A 15,346-nucleotide genomic window follows, 5' to 3' on the forward strand; every position below is an offset into this window, starting at 1 on the left:
TTTTTTTTTGATAATGACCATATTTATGGGATTAAAAAGTTTAGGAAGCTTCTCCCTTTTTTTCAAAAAATTAAAATTTGAAATTTTGGGCTCAAATATTAGAGATTTTTTCAACCTTCAACGATATATGTTGTCTATATCAGACCTCCTTTCTTTTTGATACTTAACATTGTTCCTAAATCTTAGCCGTTAAGGCTCTTCTGAAAATATTTTTTTTTCGAAAAATTTGCGAAAAAAATCAAAAAATTTAAAAATCCCCGAATCTGCAGGGATTTTAAAAAATTCTTTTTAGTAAAACTTAAGGATATTGTATCAGATATATTGGTATGGGCAAATTCAATTTTAATACAATATTCATCGAGATATTGCGCTAACGAATCCCTCAAAATTGAGAGGGTAATCCTCCTACTCTCAAATAAACGTACATACGGGTGCACCCTTAATTCCTGAGGATTTTGGAAAAAAGTTTTTACATGAACATGTGTATATTATATGAAGTATATTGATAAGGTAAAAATCAAATTTTATTGCATATTCATCGAGAAAATAAACTAACGAATCCCTCAAAATTGAGAGGGTAATCCTCCTACTCTCAAATAAACGTACATACGGGTGCACCCTTAATTCCTGAGGATTTTGGAAAAAAGTTTTTACATGAACATGTGTATATTATATGAAGTATATTGATAAGGTAAAAATCAAATTTTATTGCATATTCATCGAGAAAATAAACTAACGAATCCCTCAAAATTGAGAGGGTAATCCTCCTACTCTCAAATAAACGTACATACGGGTGCACCCTTAATTCCTGAGGATTTTGGAAAAAAGTTTTTACATGAACATGTGTATATTATATGAAGTATATTGATAAGGTAAAAATCAAATTTTATTGCATATTCATCGAGAAAATAAACTAACGAATCCCTCAAAATTGAGAGGGTAATCCTCCTCCTCTCAAATAAACGTACATACGGGTGCACCCTTAATATTTTATTATAATAACAAAAAAATCGCATACAAATAAATACATTAATTCGATCCAGAGTTCCTGAAAATGAATGTTGACCTTCTCATGTACCTTCTCAAGTCCATTTGCAGGGACATCAAGTGCGGAGTCAAATCAGTAGAGAACTTGGAGTTGACAGAGTAAACCTGCATCAGCATGTCGTTGATTGACTTCTTTGTCTTCGCGTAATCAGCGAATAAGAAGTCCATGTTCTTGATTGTGCAGGCAAATCTGCCCATCGATGGCTGGATGAGGGATTCAAGGAGATCAAGAAGCTTGGCATCGTGTTTTCCGAGGTTTTTGATGAAAATGCAAAATTCGGAAATAACATAAGGGTTTTCTGAACTCGTGAGCTTCTGCAACCTCTTGTCCACGCCTCCAATCAGCAGTATTGAGTGCATTAAGTCTTGAGAAGCGCACGCAGCCTTGAAAATTCCCCAACTTCCGAGCATTGTGACCATATTTGGAGATTCGAGCTGATCCATGACTGCGAGGACCAAATCCGGTGCTTCCAGGAACTTCTGAGGGAAGAATTTGATCTTTGATATCGGTTTAAGGAATTTGAGGACGTTCTTGTAGGAAATGTTCTTCTCCATGTTGTATTGGACGTCAATTCTGCAGATTGCGGAGCCAATCAAGTCCTGGAACAGGTTAATTGAGTCCAATTTCATACTGTTGACATTGGAGATGAATTTGACCAGGGAGTAGACGAAGGGGATCAAGTTCTGGTTGAGATCGTTAAGGGTGGTCTGTAAAATTCGGTTGACATGGTCGAATGGAGAATATCCCTTGCAACTGAACATAAATGAAGGTAAGCAATCGATGAAATAGCCGAGGAAGTAGGCAGTGTTGTGATCTACGGTGATTAAGTTGTTGTGGTTGAAGGATAAACTTGATCTGATGAAAAGTAGCGCCATTTTGTAAGTATTGGCGTAAACACAGTTGTAGATGAAGTATTTGCCAACTTTGTAAGGAAGAATCGACAAAATAATGTTGATTGTGTCTTGAGAAAATAATGTTTCGATAATTCTCTCAGAAAAGATGATGGAAAGAGTGCAGTAGCAGCGCGACTCTTCTGTGAATTCATTCGAGCGAAGCGATTCAAATAATCTTTCTTTGTTTTCTTGAATTGAGAAATATTTCGCAATTTCTGCAGTAATTTTGTGGCAAATATTATTGATATCGCGCTCACCTTGCGTGTCAATCTGGAATATATACGAAGCAATGAGATCGGAAGCGAAATGAGCTTGAGCAATCAAAATCGCGATTTCCGAGTCTCCGTACACTGGATGGAGGGGAATGTTATAGTCACAAGTGAGCATTATAAGCCTGGTGAATTGGTAGAGGTAGTGGATATTTTCTTTTTGGAAGAGAACAGGCAAAATGTTGGTAAATTTCGAATGGTAGATCAAAATCTTCAGGAGAATTGAGCATCGATAGCTGTGGTCGATGGATTTCTGAGAGTAGAGGAGAATAACCTTGAAAAGATCGAAATTTGGCGGAGTAAGTATAACTTCGAGCATTTTGGTGCCTTTTATCTTCGAAGAGACGATCAGACGCAGGACATCCCAATTGAATTCGTAATCAAGGAATTTAAGAATGGAATACGGGTCATTTGGCTGGATTGATTTGATAATTTTCTTCAGACCGGCTCTGATGGATTCCTTGTCCTTCTGATGGTATACCAAGTAGGTGAATGGGTAAACGGGACCTTCGGAATACTTGGTTTTCGTATCAAAACCGTAATCTATGAAATCTTGCTTGAAAGTCTCTTTCATGACACCGTAAACGATAATGTTTTCGTATTCTGTCTTTACTATCGGTATATATTTGATTTTCAGGACTTTTGGAATGTGTGGAGCTCTAGGAAGCCCTTTTTGCTTCACAGAGCTTACCCATGAGTAGTCTGGCATATCCTTGATCATGTCCTTCTGCTTTTGTGGGTCAACTTTGAATTTCGTCGAAACCATTGGTTCGTATTTCGGCATTTTCAAGATATCTTTGAATTGTCTGACTGGAATTGGTGGCTGTACACAGAATCTTTGCGTAACGAGATTCATCCAGTTCTTGAATGCTTCGTGATATTCTTGAAAATTCGAATAAATCAAAGTAAGAGGTTCTTTGACAACCATTTGCGACTGCCATTGCATCTTGTTGACAAGGTGGTCGGCAAGAACTACTTCATCGCGTTTCGGAAACTGCTGAGGGAAAACTTCGTAATAATTCGGCGGTTTATCACTTAAAAGTGCTTCATGAAGGAAAATCATGTTCTTTGGCTGGAGGGGATATTTCTTCGGATCGAATTTTCTGTAATAAGGAGTAGAAGGGTCGAGAATTGATGGACGGGAAGGAATGAAAGTTTTGCAGAGAATCGGAGAGGGAAGAAGGACACCTGTACAAAATTTCAGGACTTTTTCTTTCCATATTGTGATTGTTTTGTGATATTCAACTGGACCATCAAATTGATTGTATTCTGGAAAGCGTAGAAGCCCGAATGCGGGATATTTGGCATTGGGCGTATAACTTTCGAAAGAATATGGTCCTTTTTTGTTTGCATCATACGAAATACGTTTAATTAATTTGTAAAATTTGTCGTACAAATACATTCTTTCGTCAAAAAAAGCTGGCTCGGAGGTCAGGGAAAATCCATTTGTCATTTGACGTGATGGCTTTGGATAATGATAAGGCACGTTCAACTGAGTAGGAAATTCCTCTTCCATGAAAAAAATTTAGAAGTAAATAATCGTTGTATTTTAAAAAAAAATATACGACACTAACAAATGTTCTAACTATCAAATCTAATATCTGTCATATCATAAGGTTGAAATTGTAATGCTACACAATTTTGGTGGTTTTTATTCTCAAACAATATGAAACCACTGAACGGAATGATTTTCTATTTATAAAAATAATTCCCATTTTGTTAAAATCAACCAACATAAGGTAAATAATATTGTTTAGAATATCCACTTTTTGAGAAAAAAATAATTGTCAGCCCGAATCAGAAACTGCTCTGGGGATATGATAAAGAAGGAGATCTGCAGGTATATTAATGTAATTATATTTTTGAAAAGACTTTACAATTTAATTAATGACCTTGTTTTGTTAGTCAGCTTATAATTAGTCGAAGAAAATAACCGAAATAAAATCATGACTATATTTTTGAATATTTGACAACGGCCTATTTGAAAACATCATTTTCCCAAATTTCTTTTTAAATATACTTTTCATACTAAATTATAATATCGTTACAATTCGGATTTCAAAACTTTTTATAATGTTGCATTCAATTTTTGATGGGAAGCAATAAAAATATTTTATTTCAATCAAAGATCGGAATTATGCAAATTATCGCTCTTTATCTTATTTAACATGATTACATTATTGTTGTAACCTTATTATTCGAAATGGAGATAAAATGAATCTGAATTTCAGAAATTGTTTCATTTTCAAGATTCAAAATCAAGATGATACTAATCTCTATCATTGAATTCCAATTTCAGTTCATTCATTTCTATTGTCTGTGAAATTTATCAATTGATTTCTCCTTTTTCTTATTTTGTTGGAGAATTTACATAAATACATATAGTCCAATTAGAATTTAAGTCATATTCAACTATCGCTAAAGTTCTAATTTTGAATTGATTTACGATTGGATGGAACCATAAATTTCATGGAAAAATTTAAATAACATCCTTAGTTATATATCTTTTTTATATAAAAACTTGATTTTGTTCAAATGGTGAAATAAAAAAAATGGGTGGGCAACAAAGTTGTCTTCCTTTTGATGGAGCTTTTCCAGAATCACAAAAATTTATCTCGTTCTCGAACCTTGGAAACAGTTGCTACATGAATAGTGTCCTTCAAGCCATATTAAACTCAAAATATTTCATTTTATTTTTTGAAAATCTTCACACTACACTCAAAAACATCGATTTATCAGATGAAGATAAAGATTCACTTCTATATAACCTTCTCTGTATATATAGAATGAGAAAAAGTCAAAAAGAACAAACGCACGTTATTTCTCCAAAGCTGTTTCATGAAAATTTAATAAAAGCTGGTATAGGATTTACAAGAGGACGTCAATCAGATGCACATGAGCTTTATGTTGCGCTCCTAGACAATTTTGATAATCAAATTAATAAATTTAATTCAACTTACAAACTTAATATTCCATTATTCAGCTCACTTTCACACGCTAGAAGTGAATCTTGCTCACAATGCTTATGCTGTGGAGCTGAAAGCAATTCTTCTGAATCATTCGTTACATTTTTCCTTGGAATCAAAAATAAAACTAGTCTAACAGATCGTTTGAGAGCATTACAATCTCCAGAATATCTTTCTGGTGCAGGAAAACGTGAATGCACTATTTGCAAAATTTCTCAAGAAAAAAGAGTAATGACTACATATCCAGAGATCCCAAATGTATTAGTATTCCAAATACAAAGATTTGAATACGATAAAGTAAATCAACAGCTTAAAAAACTTAAAAATGTCATTCCATTTCCAAGTTCATTAGTTTTCTGCGATAGACACTACAAACTATCTTCTGTCATCGTTCATATAGGCGAAAGCTTGGAATCAGGACATTTTGTTGCCCTTCTCAGAGTCGATGAAAAATGGGTTTTGGCGAATGATGCAAATCTCATTTTAATGAGCGAAGTAGAGGTTGAAGAGTACTTCACAAGAGGAAAAGTACCAGGACAGTCATTTACTTCTGCTTACTTATTGTTTTATGATTTCATTGAAAATGAATAATTATAATAAAATCACTTGTTTGTATCTTTTTTTTCGAAATTCTCTCATTTTTTTTTCTCCATCACATAAAACGACAGAATGACAATGGCGAGATTGCTGTTCGTATATATAGAACACTTCTATATATCACGTAATCATGTCTTATAATGAATAATTCGTTTCTTTCCCATGATATAGTTTTAAAATTTCGTCTAATCTAAAATGACTAAGTGATAATATACATAAACAGCAATAAAGGGAGTTTACATCTATATTTTAATCTTAACAGCTATTATTTCTTCCATTTTAATTCTATTGGATTCAAATTAACAGTAGTCAATTGTGTGCATTGCAAATATACTCATAATATAGTATATTGTGTTAAATAATCACATCAAACAACCCCATTATAAAAGATTAAGAATATTCACAAGATTTCATTATGTCTTATGAGAGTTGGTATATACCACTATAAAATTTCGTGAAAATATATCCAAAGTTTTATCATTTGTTATGAAGAATCTTCGATATTTTTGCCCACCCAAATATTGTTATGACAGAACTATTGAAGATATTCTTCCTGCTGATATAATTGAGCAGATTGAGTTAGATCCTGAAGAATCTTATACTCCGGGAGAAAATAAAAATAACAACTTAGAATTTTATAGAGAAGTTTCAGAAACTAACATTGAAACTAAGAGGGAAACCCAAATATATAATCCAATTACCATTACAAAGAAAACGATTGAGCATTATAAAGTTCAAATTGAAAACGAAATTGTTAATGCTCTTTGTTTATTCGATTGTATGCAACGTGATTCAGATTTTGTAATAGTTAGAGGAGGAAAATACGTTCAAAGTGGAAAAATTATTCAAAATTTATCATCACCCGAAAAAATCGAAACTTCTTTTCAGATTATTGCTATTGACCACAATGGATTACTCCATAGCTACTTGGAACAGCAAAAGAAACGAGCTTTTAATCTATCAAAAGTTTTAATTAAAAAATATGACATTCAAACTAATATCGTAAACTGTTTTGCAGTTTGTGGTAGAGTTAGGGGACTTTTAAGAATACAAGTTACAAACTCAAACGCTCCGAATATAGATTTCCTAATTCATGATTTGATTCAATTGTTTTGCTGCTCAATAGAAATCTACGAATCCGAATAGAGATCAAAAATTAACAAATTCGCCCCATTTATGTATTATGTCGCTTTCACAATAGAAATATTTACTGCAAAGAAATATAGTTATCTGGGAAGCATCCTGTAATGCATAACAATTTAACTATGTAATAAATATACTGTTAAATCAATCCAATTATTGAACTAATTGAATAATATCTCCTTGTCAAAAGGATTTTGCAAGGATGATTTACGAAGAAGCTAATTACGATGATTTCTACAATATACTAGCTGATTGGCTTAATAATATCTGTAAAATCATCAAAGACAATAGAATGACATCAACGATATTTTCTTGTAAATAATATATAAACAAACTATCCTGTATAAATACTGATAAAAAATCAAAATTTCTTTGCCAGATTTTTTTTGTTCGATTCTGATAAAATTTTGACTAAAACTCCCATTAATTAAGAAGCAATAGATGTGAAAAATCTAAAGAGAAATAAAATAATTAAAATAGGGGGAGACAAAAAGTGATTCGAAATCAGAGGGGGAATGTCGAAGCTCGCGCAAATATATAGCAAAAACGGAGCTTTATTCAGTATTAAGCAATTTAAACGTAATCACATGCCAGATTCCACTAGTTTACAGCTATTAAATGTTATTATTGAAGACAATCCTCAAGAATTATATTCAATTTTTTCGGATACAGGACAGATTAACGACGGATTCGAAATCACATCATGCGAAATACCTTCAATATTAAAATCATTACCTCCTATAATTTCCGTTGCTGCATTTTTTGGATCTGTTGAATGCGTGTCAGCATTAATCGCACTCAATGCAAACGTGTATGAAAAAGATAATGAGAAACGAACTCCATCCCATTTCGCAGCAGCAGGCGGAAAATTGGAGATAATTCGTATCTTAGATCAAGACGAACCAGATACCAATAAAAACTATCCAATTCACTACGCGGCACAGTATGGACAAGTTGATGCGATCAGATACTTTTGGTCTAAAAACCGAAATTTGAATGAAACTGGTTTTAAATTGAAACAAGCAATACATTTCGCATGCTACAACGGACATCTCCCAGTAGTTGAATTTTTATACGATCAAGGATGCGAACTCGAAGTTACTGATGAAGACGGATATACTCCTTTAATGTACGCATGCATGGGCGGGCATTTGAACATCGTTGAGTTTCTCATTGACAAGAACGTAGACGTTAATAAAACGTCCCTGGAAGGCTATTCATCCATAGTTTTAGCAGCACAAAACGGGTATCTTTCCGTTGTCAAGCTTTTAGTCAACAAAAACGCGATCTACAAATACCTAAAGAGGAAATATACCCCTTTGGTCGAATCAGCCGGTGGCGGACACCTTGATATCGTGAAATATTTCTATAACCTTGGCGTAGATTTGGACATTAAGACTTCAGACGGTGTTACCCCCTTAATGGCAGCGGTATTGAAGGGTCGTTATCCCGTTGTGAAGTATTTAATCAAGCATGGAGCTCAATATCCAACGAACAACCCTGATAATCCACTCTATTTAATTGCCTGCTGCAATAACTATACAGATATCTTCCGTTTTTTCTTCGAAAAAGGTTTTTTTACGACATCAGATTTTTCTCCAGAAATAATATCAGATTGCATTATTAATTGTTCATGCGATATGCTCAAATATATGAGTTCAATAGGTTTCAACCTAATGGGATCGTTCAGTATTCCAGACTTTTTCAGATTTGCAAATACAATAGAAAAGATGTATTTATTCACCCAACTTACAGATCAGGCAGGCTCCACGAAGTTTGGAGTGTGCATAGATTACGCTTTTGCCCTTGGAATGAAGCAGATTCTACAATTCTTTATTGACGAGTACAAATACGATTTCAGTAGTATAAAATACAACCAAGAAATTCCGAAATTGAAGCCGACCAACTTAAAAGAAGCTTCTATGATGATGTTCAATTTTATGTTGGAAAATGGCGGAGACAAGCCAGATCAGAACGGCCAATCAGCAGCAGGATATTTTGCAATTAAGACACATAACCTGGAAATGATAGAAATCTGTTTTGCAAAAGGTGCCGCGATATGTCCAAATAATCTTCTCGTGGAGAACATAATTTCCGCAGCAATCAATAAGCATAAGGATTCTCTTCTCGATAAGATTTTATCACTTGACATTGACTTAAACAACGTGAAATTAGACTCAAATCAGGTAGAGGAAAGCACGTGCCCAATGCTTCCATTATACAGCTGCACAAAAGCACTCGCTAGATATTATCCGTCTACTATTGGAGCTCCCCCACGAACGGTTGAAGAAGATGAAAAAAATTATTTATTAATTACAATAGAAAAACTACTTCAACACGGAGCACAATTTATTTCAGAGCGCTGCTGTAATTTAGGACTTGCAATTCCCATAAATTCCGAAGAATTATTCCATTTAGTCGAAAAATACGCAAAACCAACGAAAGAACTCATTGTCAAATACGATCTACTTGCAAGATGCGTTTATAACTACTCCAAACGCTATTTCGACTATTTTCTGACCTTTGATCCACCAATAATTCCTTCAAACCCTCCACAAACTCGTCCATTTTTTAGAGGAAACAGTTTCCCTTCCGTGTTTTTTTCTTTCCGCGATAGATTGGCCCCAGAATTGTCTTTATACTTTTTAAAAACATTATTGAAGCGATTAGACAAAATAGAGACAAGAGAAGACATTATTTATGCTTTGTTATTTGTTGGATCACTGGATCTCCTTAAGATGGCCCATGAAAAAGGAGTTTCTTTCGATTCAGATGAAACATTTGAAGTTGTTGGGGATGTAGCGCAATATTTGAAGCCAAACATATTAGAATATATCATGGAGAATGGTTTTGATCCATCAAGAAAGGCTGTGATGAAGAAATCCGATGAATTATTAGGAGTTTTCGAATTTATGCTTCAAAAGAAGAATACTCCAACACGAGAAGTCTTTCACATGCTTGTAGATCATGGTGCCGAGGTAAACGAATCTCTAATTTACTTGGCTTTCGACAGATCAAATTATATTTTCGCATGTTTCTTAGTTGACGCTGGAGCCAAGCTTAAAAACCTCAACCAGATAACCAAGATCTTCCAGACACCAGATTCTCTCTATTTCTTCTCAAGACTCGTTGCAAATGGCATGGAATTTGAAGAAGAGCACTTAAAGTTGGCAATTACAGACAGAAATAGGTTTTTAACAAGATTCATGTATAACCAAGGTGTTAGATTGTCAAAATCGGATCCAGCAAGCAAGATGCTCACAATGACTTTGAATCAGATCGGTTTCGACTCAAATTTTATCAAAAACATCTTTGAATAGACACAAAAACTTATATTTACCATGTATTTCTTTCAAAAAAAAATTATAGAGAATTTTTGTTATTTATTTGTTTATATGGATTATCTCGTTTTTTATTCTTGTTATTTTTTTAAATATTGAATAAAAAATATTTTTGTAAAAATTAACATTTTATTGTTTGAAACTATATCACAACTATCTTCCTTTGACTCCTTAAAACAATGATAACTGATTTCGTTTACAAAACAGAAAATTAAAATTTTATATTTTGATTTCAATAGGAAACAAATGCGTTTCCTGTATAGAAATGCACTATGAGGTGATTTAGGCACGATAACCAAAAGAATATCATGATTCATAATATGACATTCGCAAATAATTAAAAAAAGTATGATTTCTTCATGTATAGATTCAAAATTAGTATCGAATGTAGCTAGTTAGTATACGCTATAAATGATTGAAAATTCAAATTTAAATTAACATCGAAATAACAGAACATATATTAAATAGGAACAAAAACGTATTTCTTTGATAATTGAGCAAGAGATTGATCGATTTCAACAAGTTGTTGTTCGAGTAATTTCTTATTTCTTAATAATTGTGGACTTTCAATATGCAATGGAGCTTTTCCTAATCTTGTTTCAATTTCTTGCTTTTCAGCCTTCAAGTTCTCGATTGCAATTGCTTTTTCTTCTTCAGTCATGACACGAGTTCCCTTAGGACATTTAATTGTTGCTGATTGATGAGATTCACTGTGTAATTCCTCTCTTACTTGATCCATATAAGATGGAATTTCGCCTGGAAGATGATCAGGTTCAATGACTTTACCTTTTGGTTTCGGAACATGTGCGCGAGATTTTGTTTCGGCCGCTTCGTCAATATTACGCTGAATAAAGTCAATTCTTGGTTTAGGTTTTGGTTTTGGCGAAGGCTTTGGAGGTTCCTCCTCTTTGGGTTCTTCAATTTTCTTTGGCTGTGGAGTAACTTTAGCCTTTGGTTTCTTTGCTACCTTCTTTTCTTGATATAAACATGCAGATGCACCATTAGAACTCAGTTGACTTCTATATCTTAATTTTGCTTCCATTTGAACGATTATTTTTTAAACGTACACCATTCAATTATTTTTCATCATCCATATGTAATAATTATAATACTCATCAGATATATGTGAAAGGAACTCGATTCATTTTTATCTTAAACAAAGTTATTCAAATAAATTTGACAATTTTTCTTGAAAATAGTAATATTGGACTAATGAAGATATGCAATTCAACAAGTAGCATAATATAATCAATCCTCTTGCATTCTGTTGGCATAAAATTAAAGTGATGATACATTTTCATATGTTGGCGTTGAAGAAAAAAGAAAGATTAACATAAGAGTATCCCTGATTCATTCATTACCAGAAACTGGTTTTATAGTTCTTATATTGTTGCGAGGCACCTTGTTTAACTTACTTTTCCATTCTATTCAATAGGAATGATCAATTTCAAATGCAATTATACTTTTATATAAGTATGTCAATGTTTTTGATTATATAGATGAGACAATGTGAAAAATCGTCATACCATATTTGACATGATATTGAGCGATGTATATATCATATGAGATCGCATATTCTGTTATCGCTTATCATATTCAACTATAAAACTCATGTATCAAATTGAATGATGTATCTAATGCCAACTGGATAGCATAATTATTGATATAAATATAGGAATGCGTTAACATCATTATAATTTCAAGTTTTATTCAATGTATTCATATTCAGTAGTATTTTTGATATATAATGCAAAAGGAAGTTAAAGTTGCAATGGCCAACCCATCATTACACAATACGAACATGCTTTGGCATGATTTGATCCTCAATATTTAGAAATTAGTAAAAACGGTTATTTAATTCAAGAATAAGTGCTTATTTCAAACCACCACATCTTGTAAGGCATTGAACACTTTAAGAAATTAGCCCAGTGCAACCAATAATTTTCTCAATAATTAATAATAAAATTATTATTAAATTTAGTACCGAAATTCTATAAATAACGGCTCAACATGACGTTTTTCAGCAAACGAAATAGTAGAGGTAAATAACGTTAGAAATCTTGAATTTCAAGATTGAGTCAGTGTTATTTCGCCTATCATTATGTGAAACATACATATATTTAAAATATTCTACAGGAATTGCTGAAATCAAAAACAAAAATAAATCATCTGATTTCAAGGCTAAAAACATGTTTTTGAAAAATCTGATCCCCAAAATTGAATCATCGGCTTCGAGACTGATCTATGTGCGATTAAAAACAGGCGCAAAGTTGAAATATTAATGCTAAAACGATTTTTTCCTAAGTTAGTCAAATTTGGTGAAGTGAAATTAGAAATACTTTAAAATAATCCCAAGATTTAGAAGAGGTTCTTATCAATCAGATTTATTATGACATCAATTGAAAAACTTTACATAATTGAGGGTGAAATAATCGTTCATTGCTTTTTGAAAACACCATAGTAAGGAAATTAGCGAAATTGATATTGAAGATATGATTTTAGCGAAAAGGCAACAAGTATAATGCCTGCATCGCATTTCCACCAACATATCATCTCATTCAGGCCATATTTTTCCTTCGATTGGTTGTATTCGAAAAAAATTGAATACAAACCGCATGGAAAACGGCTTGACAGTATATGGCGACGTCAATAGAAGGCGGAAAAGGATCTGTCTACGACTATCAGATCCTTGAAAAAATAGGTAAAGGCTCTTATGGTGTCGTTTACAAGGCGATTAATAATAAAACAGGCAGAGTTGTCGCTCTCAAATCCAATGAAGTCCAAAATGCTGACGAATGGATGACCCAAATGGCCGAAATCAACAACGTCATTGATTTACACCACGATACAGTTGTTAATTACTATAATTGGTTTTTCGAAGATGAGAAACTTTACTTAGAAATGGAATATTGCGACGGTGGTTCTATTTCCGATACCATGTCACTTCTCAAGAGACCATTAACAGAGCTTGAAGCCGCTGCTGTTCTCAAGAGTGTTGTTGACTCAATTGCTTATGTCCACGGATTAAGACGTATCCACCGTGATATCAAAGCAGGAAACTTACTTATTACATCAGAGGGTATTGTCAAGCTTTGCGACTTCGGTGTATCTGCACAGCTCGATGATTACCGTATGAAAACCGGTACAATTGTTGGTTCTCCATATTGGATGGCTCCAGAAATTATGTCACAGAACGGCTATGATACCAAGGTCGATATTTGGTCCATTGGCATCACTGCAATCGAAATCGTTGTCGGTAGCCCTCCATTAACACAGTACAACCCAACATATGTTATTACTCAGATCCCACTTCTTCCACCACCAGAAGCCCCAGCTAACTTTTCACCTCTCTTCAAGGCATTCGTCAAGAGATGCCTTATCAAGGATCCCGCCCTCAGACCACCGATTACAGAGCTCATCAACGATCCATTCCTTGCACAGATCTCAGACCAGAAGTCCAAGGAAATCATCCAGGACCTCTACGTTGCCTATCGCCAGGCAAAGGACAAACTGAAGGCCGAGCAGGAGAACGAGTACTCCTATGAGGAAGAGGAAGTCTACGAAGAGGAAGAGGAAGACGATGATGGCGACTACTTGGCTGATGACAACGCATGCGCCACAGTCCTCTTCTCCGGCAATGACGGAACATTCATCCCACAGGGCACATTTATTTCAGATGATACTTACAACGGAGGAACATTCATCTCCTCTCAGAATAACGACGGAACAATGATCGCTACTCCGGCCAAACAGGAGTCCCAGCTCGCTGGTTACAAGTTAGACTTCGGACCAGGACTAGCTGCTCCTCAGACGTCCAACAAGTCGTTCCAGGCAGCTCAGAAGCGCCAATTCGGTCACTTTAGCGTGGATAACCTTAAGTATACAATCAAGAAAGTGTACGAACTCGCCCAGAAGAACTTAGCTGAAGGAAAGGTCCCAACAAATGTCGTTAACTCAAACTATAACGAACTACGTTCAAAGATCATCGACGAACTTCAGAAGAAGGGTGAGAAGGTGCCAGATGATTTCTATGTGCTCTAGTTCATGTAATATCACGTAAATTAAATTTTGAGATAATATTAATACAAAAAAAAAAAAAAAAATTATCATTTTTTTAATACTTATAGTTTATAATTATGATTGTTTATTAGGAGATGATATAGGAACTATTAAAGATCGAATAAATTTAATATAATCTTGTTCAAATGTGTCATCTTCTTCTTTTATTATTTTATTTTCACCATTATTAACCGTAGGAATTAAAGCTTCGCAATTAGATGTAGATAAATGAGATAAATTTAAATATTTTTCTTCATATTTGATATTTTCAGTAATGATATCATTTGGAATAGATGGAGTACTCTGAACATAACAATTTTTAACTGTAAACGATGATCCACTATTGTAAAAAAGTGGAAATCCTGATGGACCTTCATTTCCAAATATAGAACAGTTTTCAATTGTTATAATTCCATCACAACGAATTATTCCAAAATCTGTTGTACTATGTTTGTTTTTCAAAATGTTACAAAAAGAAACAAAATTTGTTTTAGAATTATAATGACCTAATACTTGATCATAAGGTTTGCATGTTGTATTTTCAATTGTACAAAATGAAACTGATGCTTCTGTTGATGGAAAAAGTCCGTATCCTGAATTAACTGATGCTGTACATTGACTGATATTTGTTGATCGAATAGAAATATTTCCATTGAATGCAGATATTGTTTTCTGTGATATTTCGTTTCCACAAAGACAAATTGTTGAATCATAGACAAAATTTAGTTTGTTTGAATCTTTGCAATCTGAAAAGGAGTGGTGACCTCCTTGGTAATAAGTGTAAGTTGTTTGTGAAGATAAAGAACAAATTTTGTGTTGAACAAAAGAACTTTTGCAGCTAAAATAAACACTGCCGCCTTTTTCAGTATTTGTGTTGTTATTAAAGTTGCATTCCGAATGTAATACTTTGATGTCGTTAATAGAATATTTGATTGCGCCGTTGTTGAAGTCAAAGAAGAAACTGAGTAAAACGAAGCATTCATTTTGGGTAGCATTTGGTTTGCAGTTGTTGCATGTGGTTGGATTTGAT

The 15,346-nt window shown here is 33.7% G+C and overlaps 6 protein-coding genes across 6 annotated transcripts; 4 read left to right on the forward strand and 2 right to left on the reverse strand.

Moving 5' to 3' along the window:
- Nucleotides 1-976: 976 nt before the first annotated feature.
- Nucleotides 977-3,740, reverse strand: TVAGG3_0473340 (SCA1 complex scaffold protein SCAA family; the record flags this gene model as incomplete). The annotated part of the gene is made up of 1 exon (XM_001308068.1): nucleotides 1,030-3,726. The coding sequence occupies one exon, from the start codon at nucleotides 3,724-3,726 to the stop codon at nucleotides 1,030-1,032; it is 2,697 nt and encodes an 898-aa protein (XP_001308069.1).
- A 1,022-nt stretch (nucleotides 3,741-4,762) lies between these two features.
- Nucleotides 4,763-5,788, forward strand: TVAGG3_0473350 (ubiquitinyl hydrolase protein; the record flags this gene model as incomplete). The annotated part of the gene is made up of 1 exon (XM_001308069.1): nucleotides 4,763-5,767. The coding sequence occupies one exon, from the start codon at nucleotides 4,763-4,765 to the stop codon at nucleotides 5,765-5,767; it is 1,005 nt and encodes a 334-aa protein (XP_001308070.1).
- Nucleotides 5,789-6,157: 369 nt separating this feature from the next.
- Nucleotides 6,158-7,251, forward strand: TVAGG3_0473360 (uncharacterized protein; the record flags this gene model as incomplete). Its single annotated transcript, XM_001308070.2, has 1 exon — nucleotides 6,260-6,919. The coding sequence occupies one exon, from the start codon at nucleotides 6,260-6,262 to the stop codon at nucleotides 6,917-6,919; it is 660 nt and encodes a 219-aa protein (XP_001308071.1).
- A 180-nt stretch (nucleotides 7,252-7,431) lies between these two features.
- On the forward strand, nucleotides 7,432-10,236 carry TVAGG3_0473370 (protein ubiquitination; the record flags this gene model as incomplete). Its single annotated transcript, XM_001308071.1, has 1 exon — nucleotides 7,432-10,236. One exon carries the CDS (start codon nucleotides 7,432-7,434, stop codon nucleotides 10,234-10,236), a length of 2,805 nt encoding a protein of 934 aa, XP_001308072.1.
- Nucleotides 10,237-10,717: 481 nt separating this feature from the next.
- Nucleotides 10,718-11,299, reverse strand: TVAGG3_0473380 (enkurin domain-containing protein 1 family; the record flags this gene model as incomplete). The annotated part of the gene is made up of 1 exon (XM_001308072.1): nucleotides 10,718-11,299. One exon carries the CDS (start codon nucleotides 11,297-11,299, stop codon nucleotides 10,718-10,720), a length of 582 nt encoding a protein of 193 aa, XP_001308073.1.
- Nucleotides 11,300-12,894: 1,595 nt separating this feature from the next.
- TVAGG3_0473390 (hippo signaling) lies at nucleotides 12,895-14,298 on the forward strand (the record flags this gene model as incomplete). The annotated part of the gene is made up of 1 exon (XM_001308073.2): nucleotides 12,895-14,298. The coding sequence occupies one exon, from the start codon at nucleotides 12,895-12,897 to the stop codon at nucleotides 14,296-14,298; it is 1,404 nt and encodes a 467-aa protein (XP_001308074.1).
- Between the last annotated feature and the right edge of the window lie 1,048 nt (nucleotides 14,299-15,346).

This window comes from Trichomonas vaginalis, chromosome II (assembly GCF_026262505.1).
Source record: "Trichomonas vaginalis G3 chromosome II, whole genome shotgun sequence".
In the NCBI taxonomy this organism is placed as follows: domain Eukaryota; phylum Parabasalia; order Trichomonadida; family Trichomonadidae; genus Trichomonas; species Trichomonas vaginalis.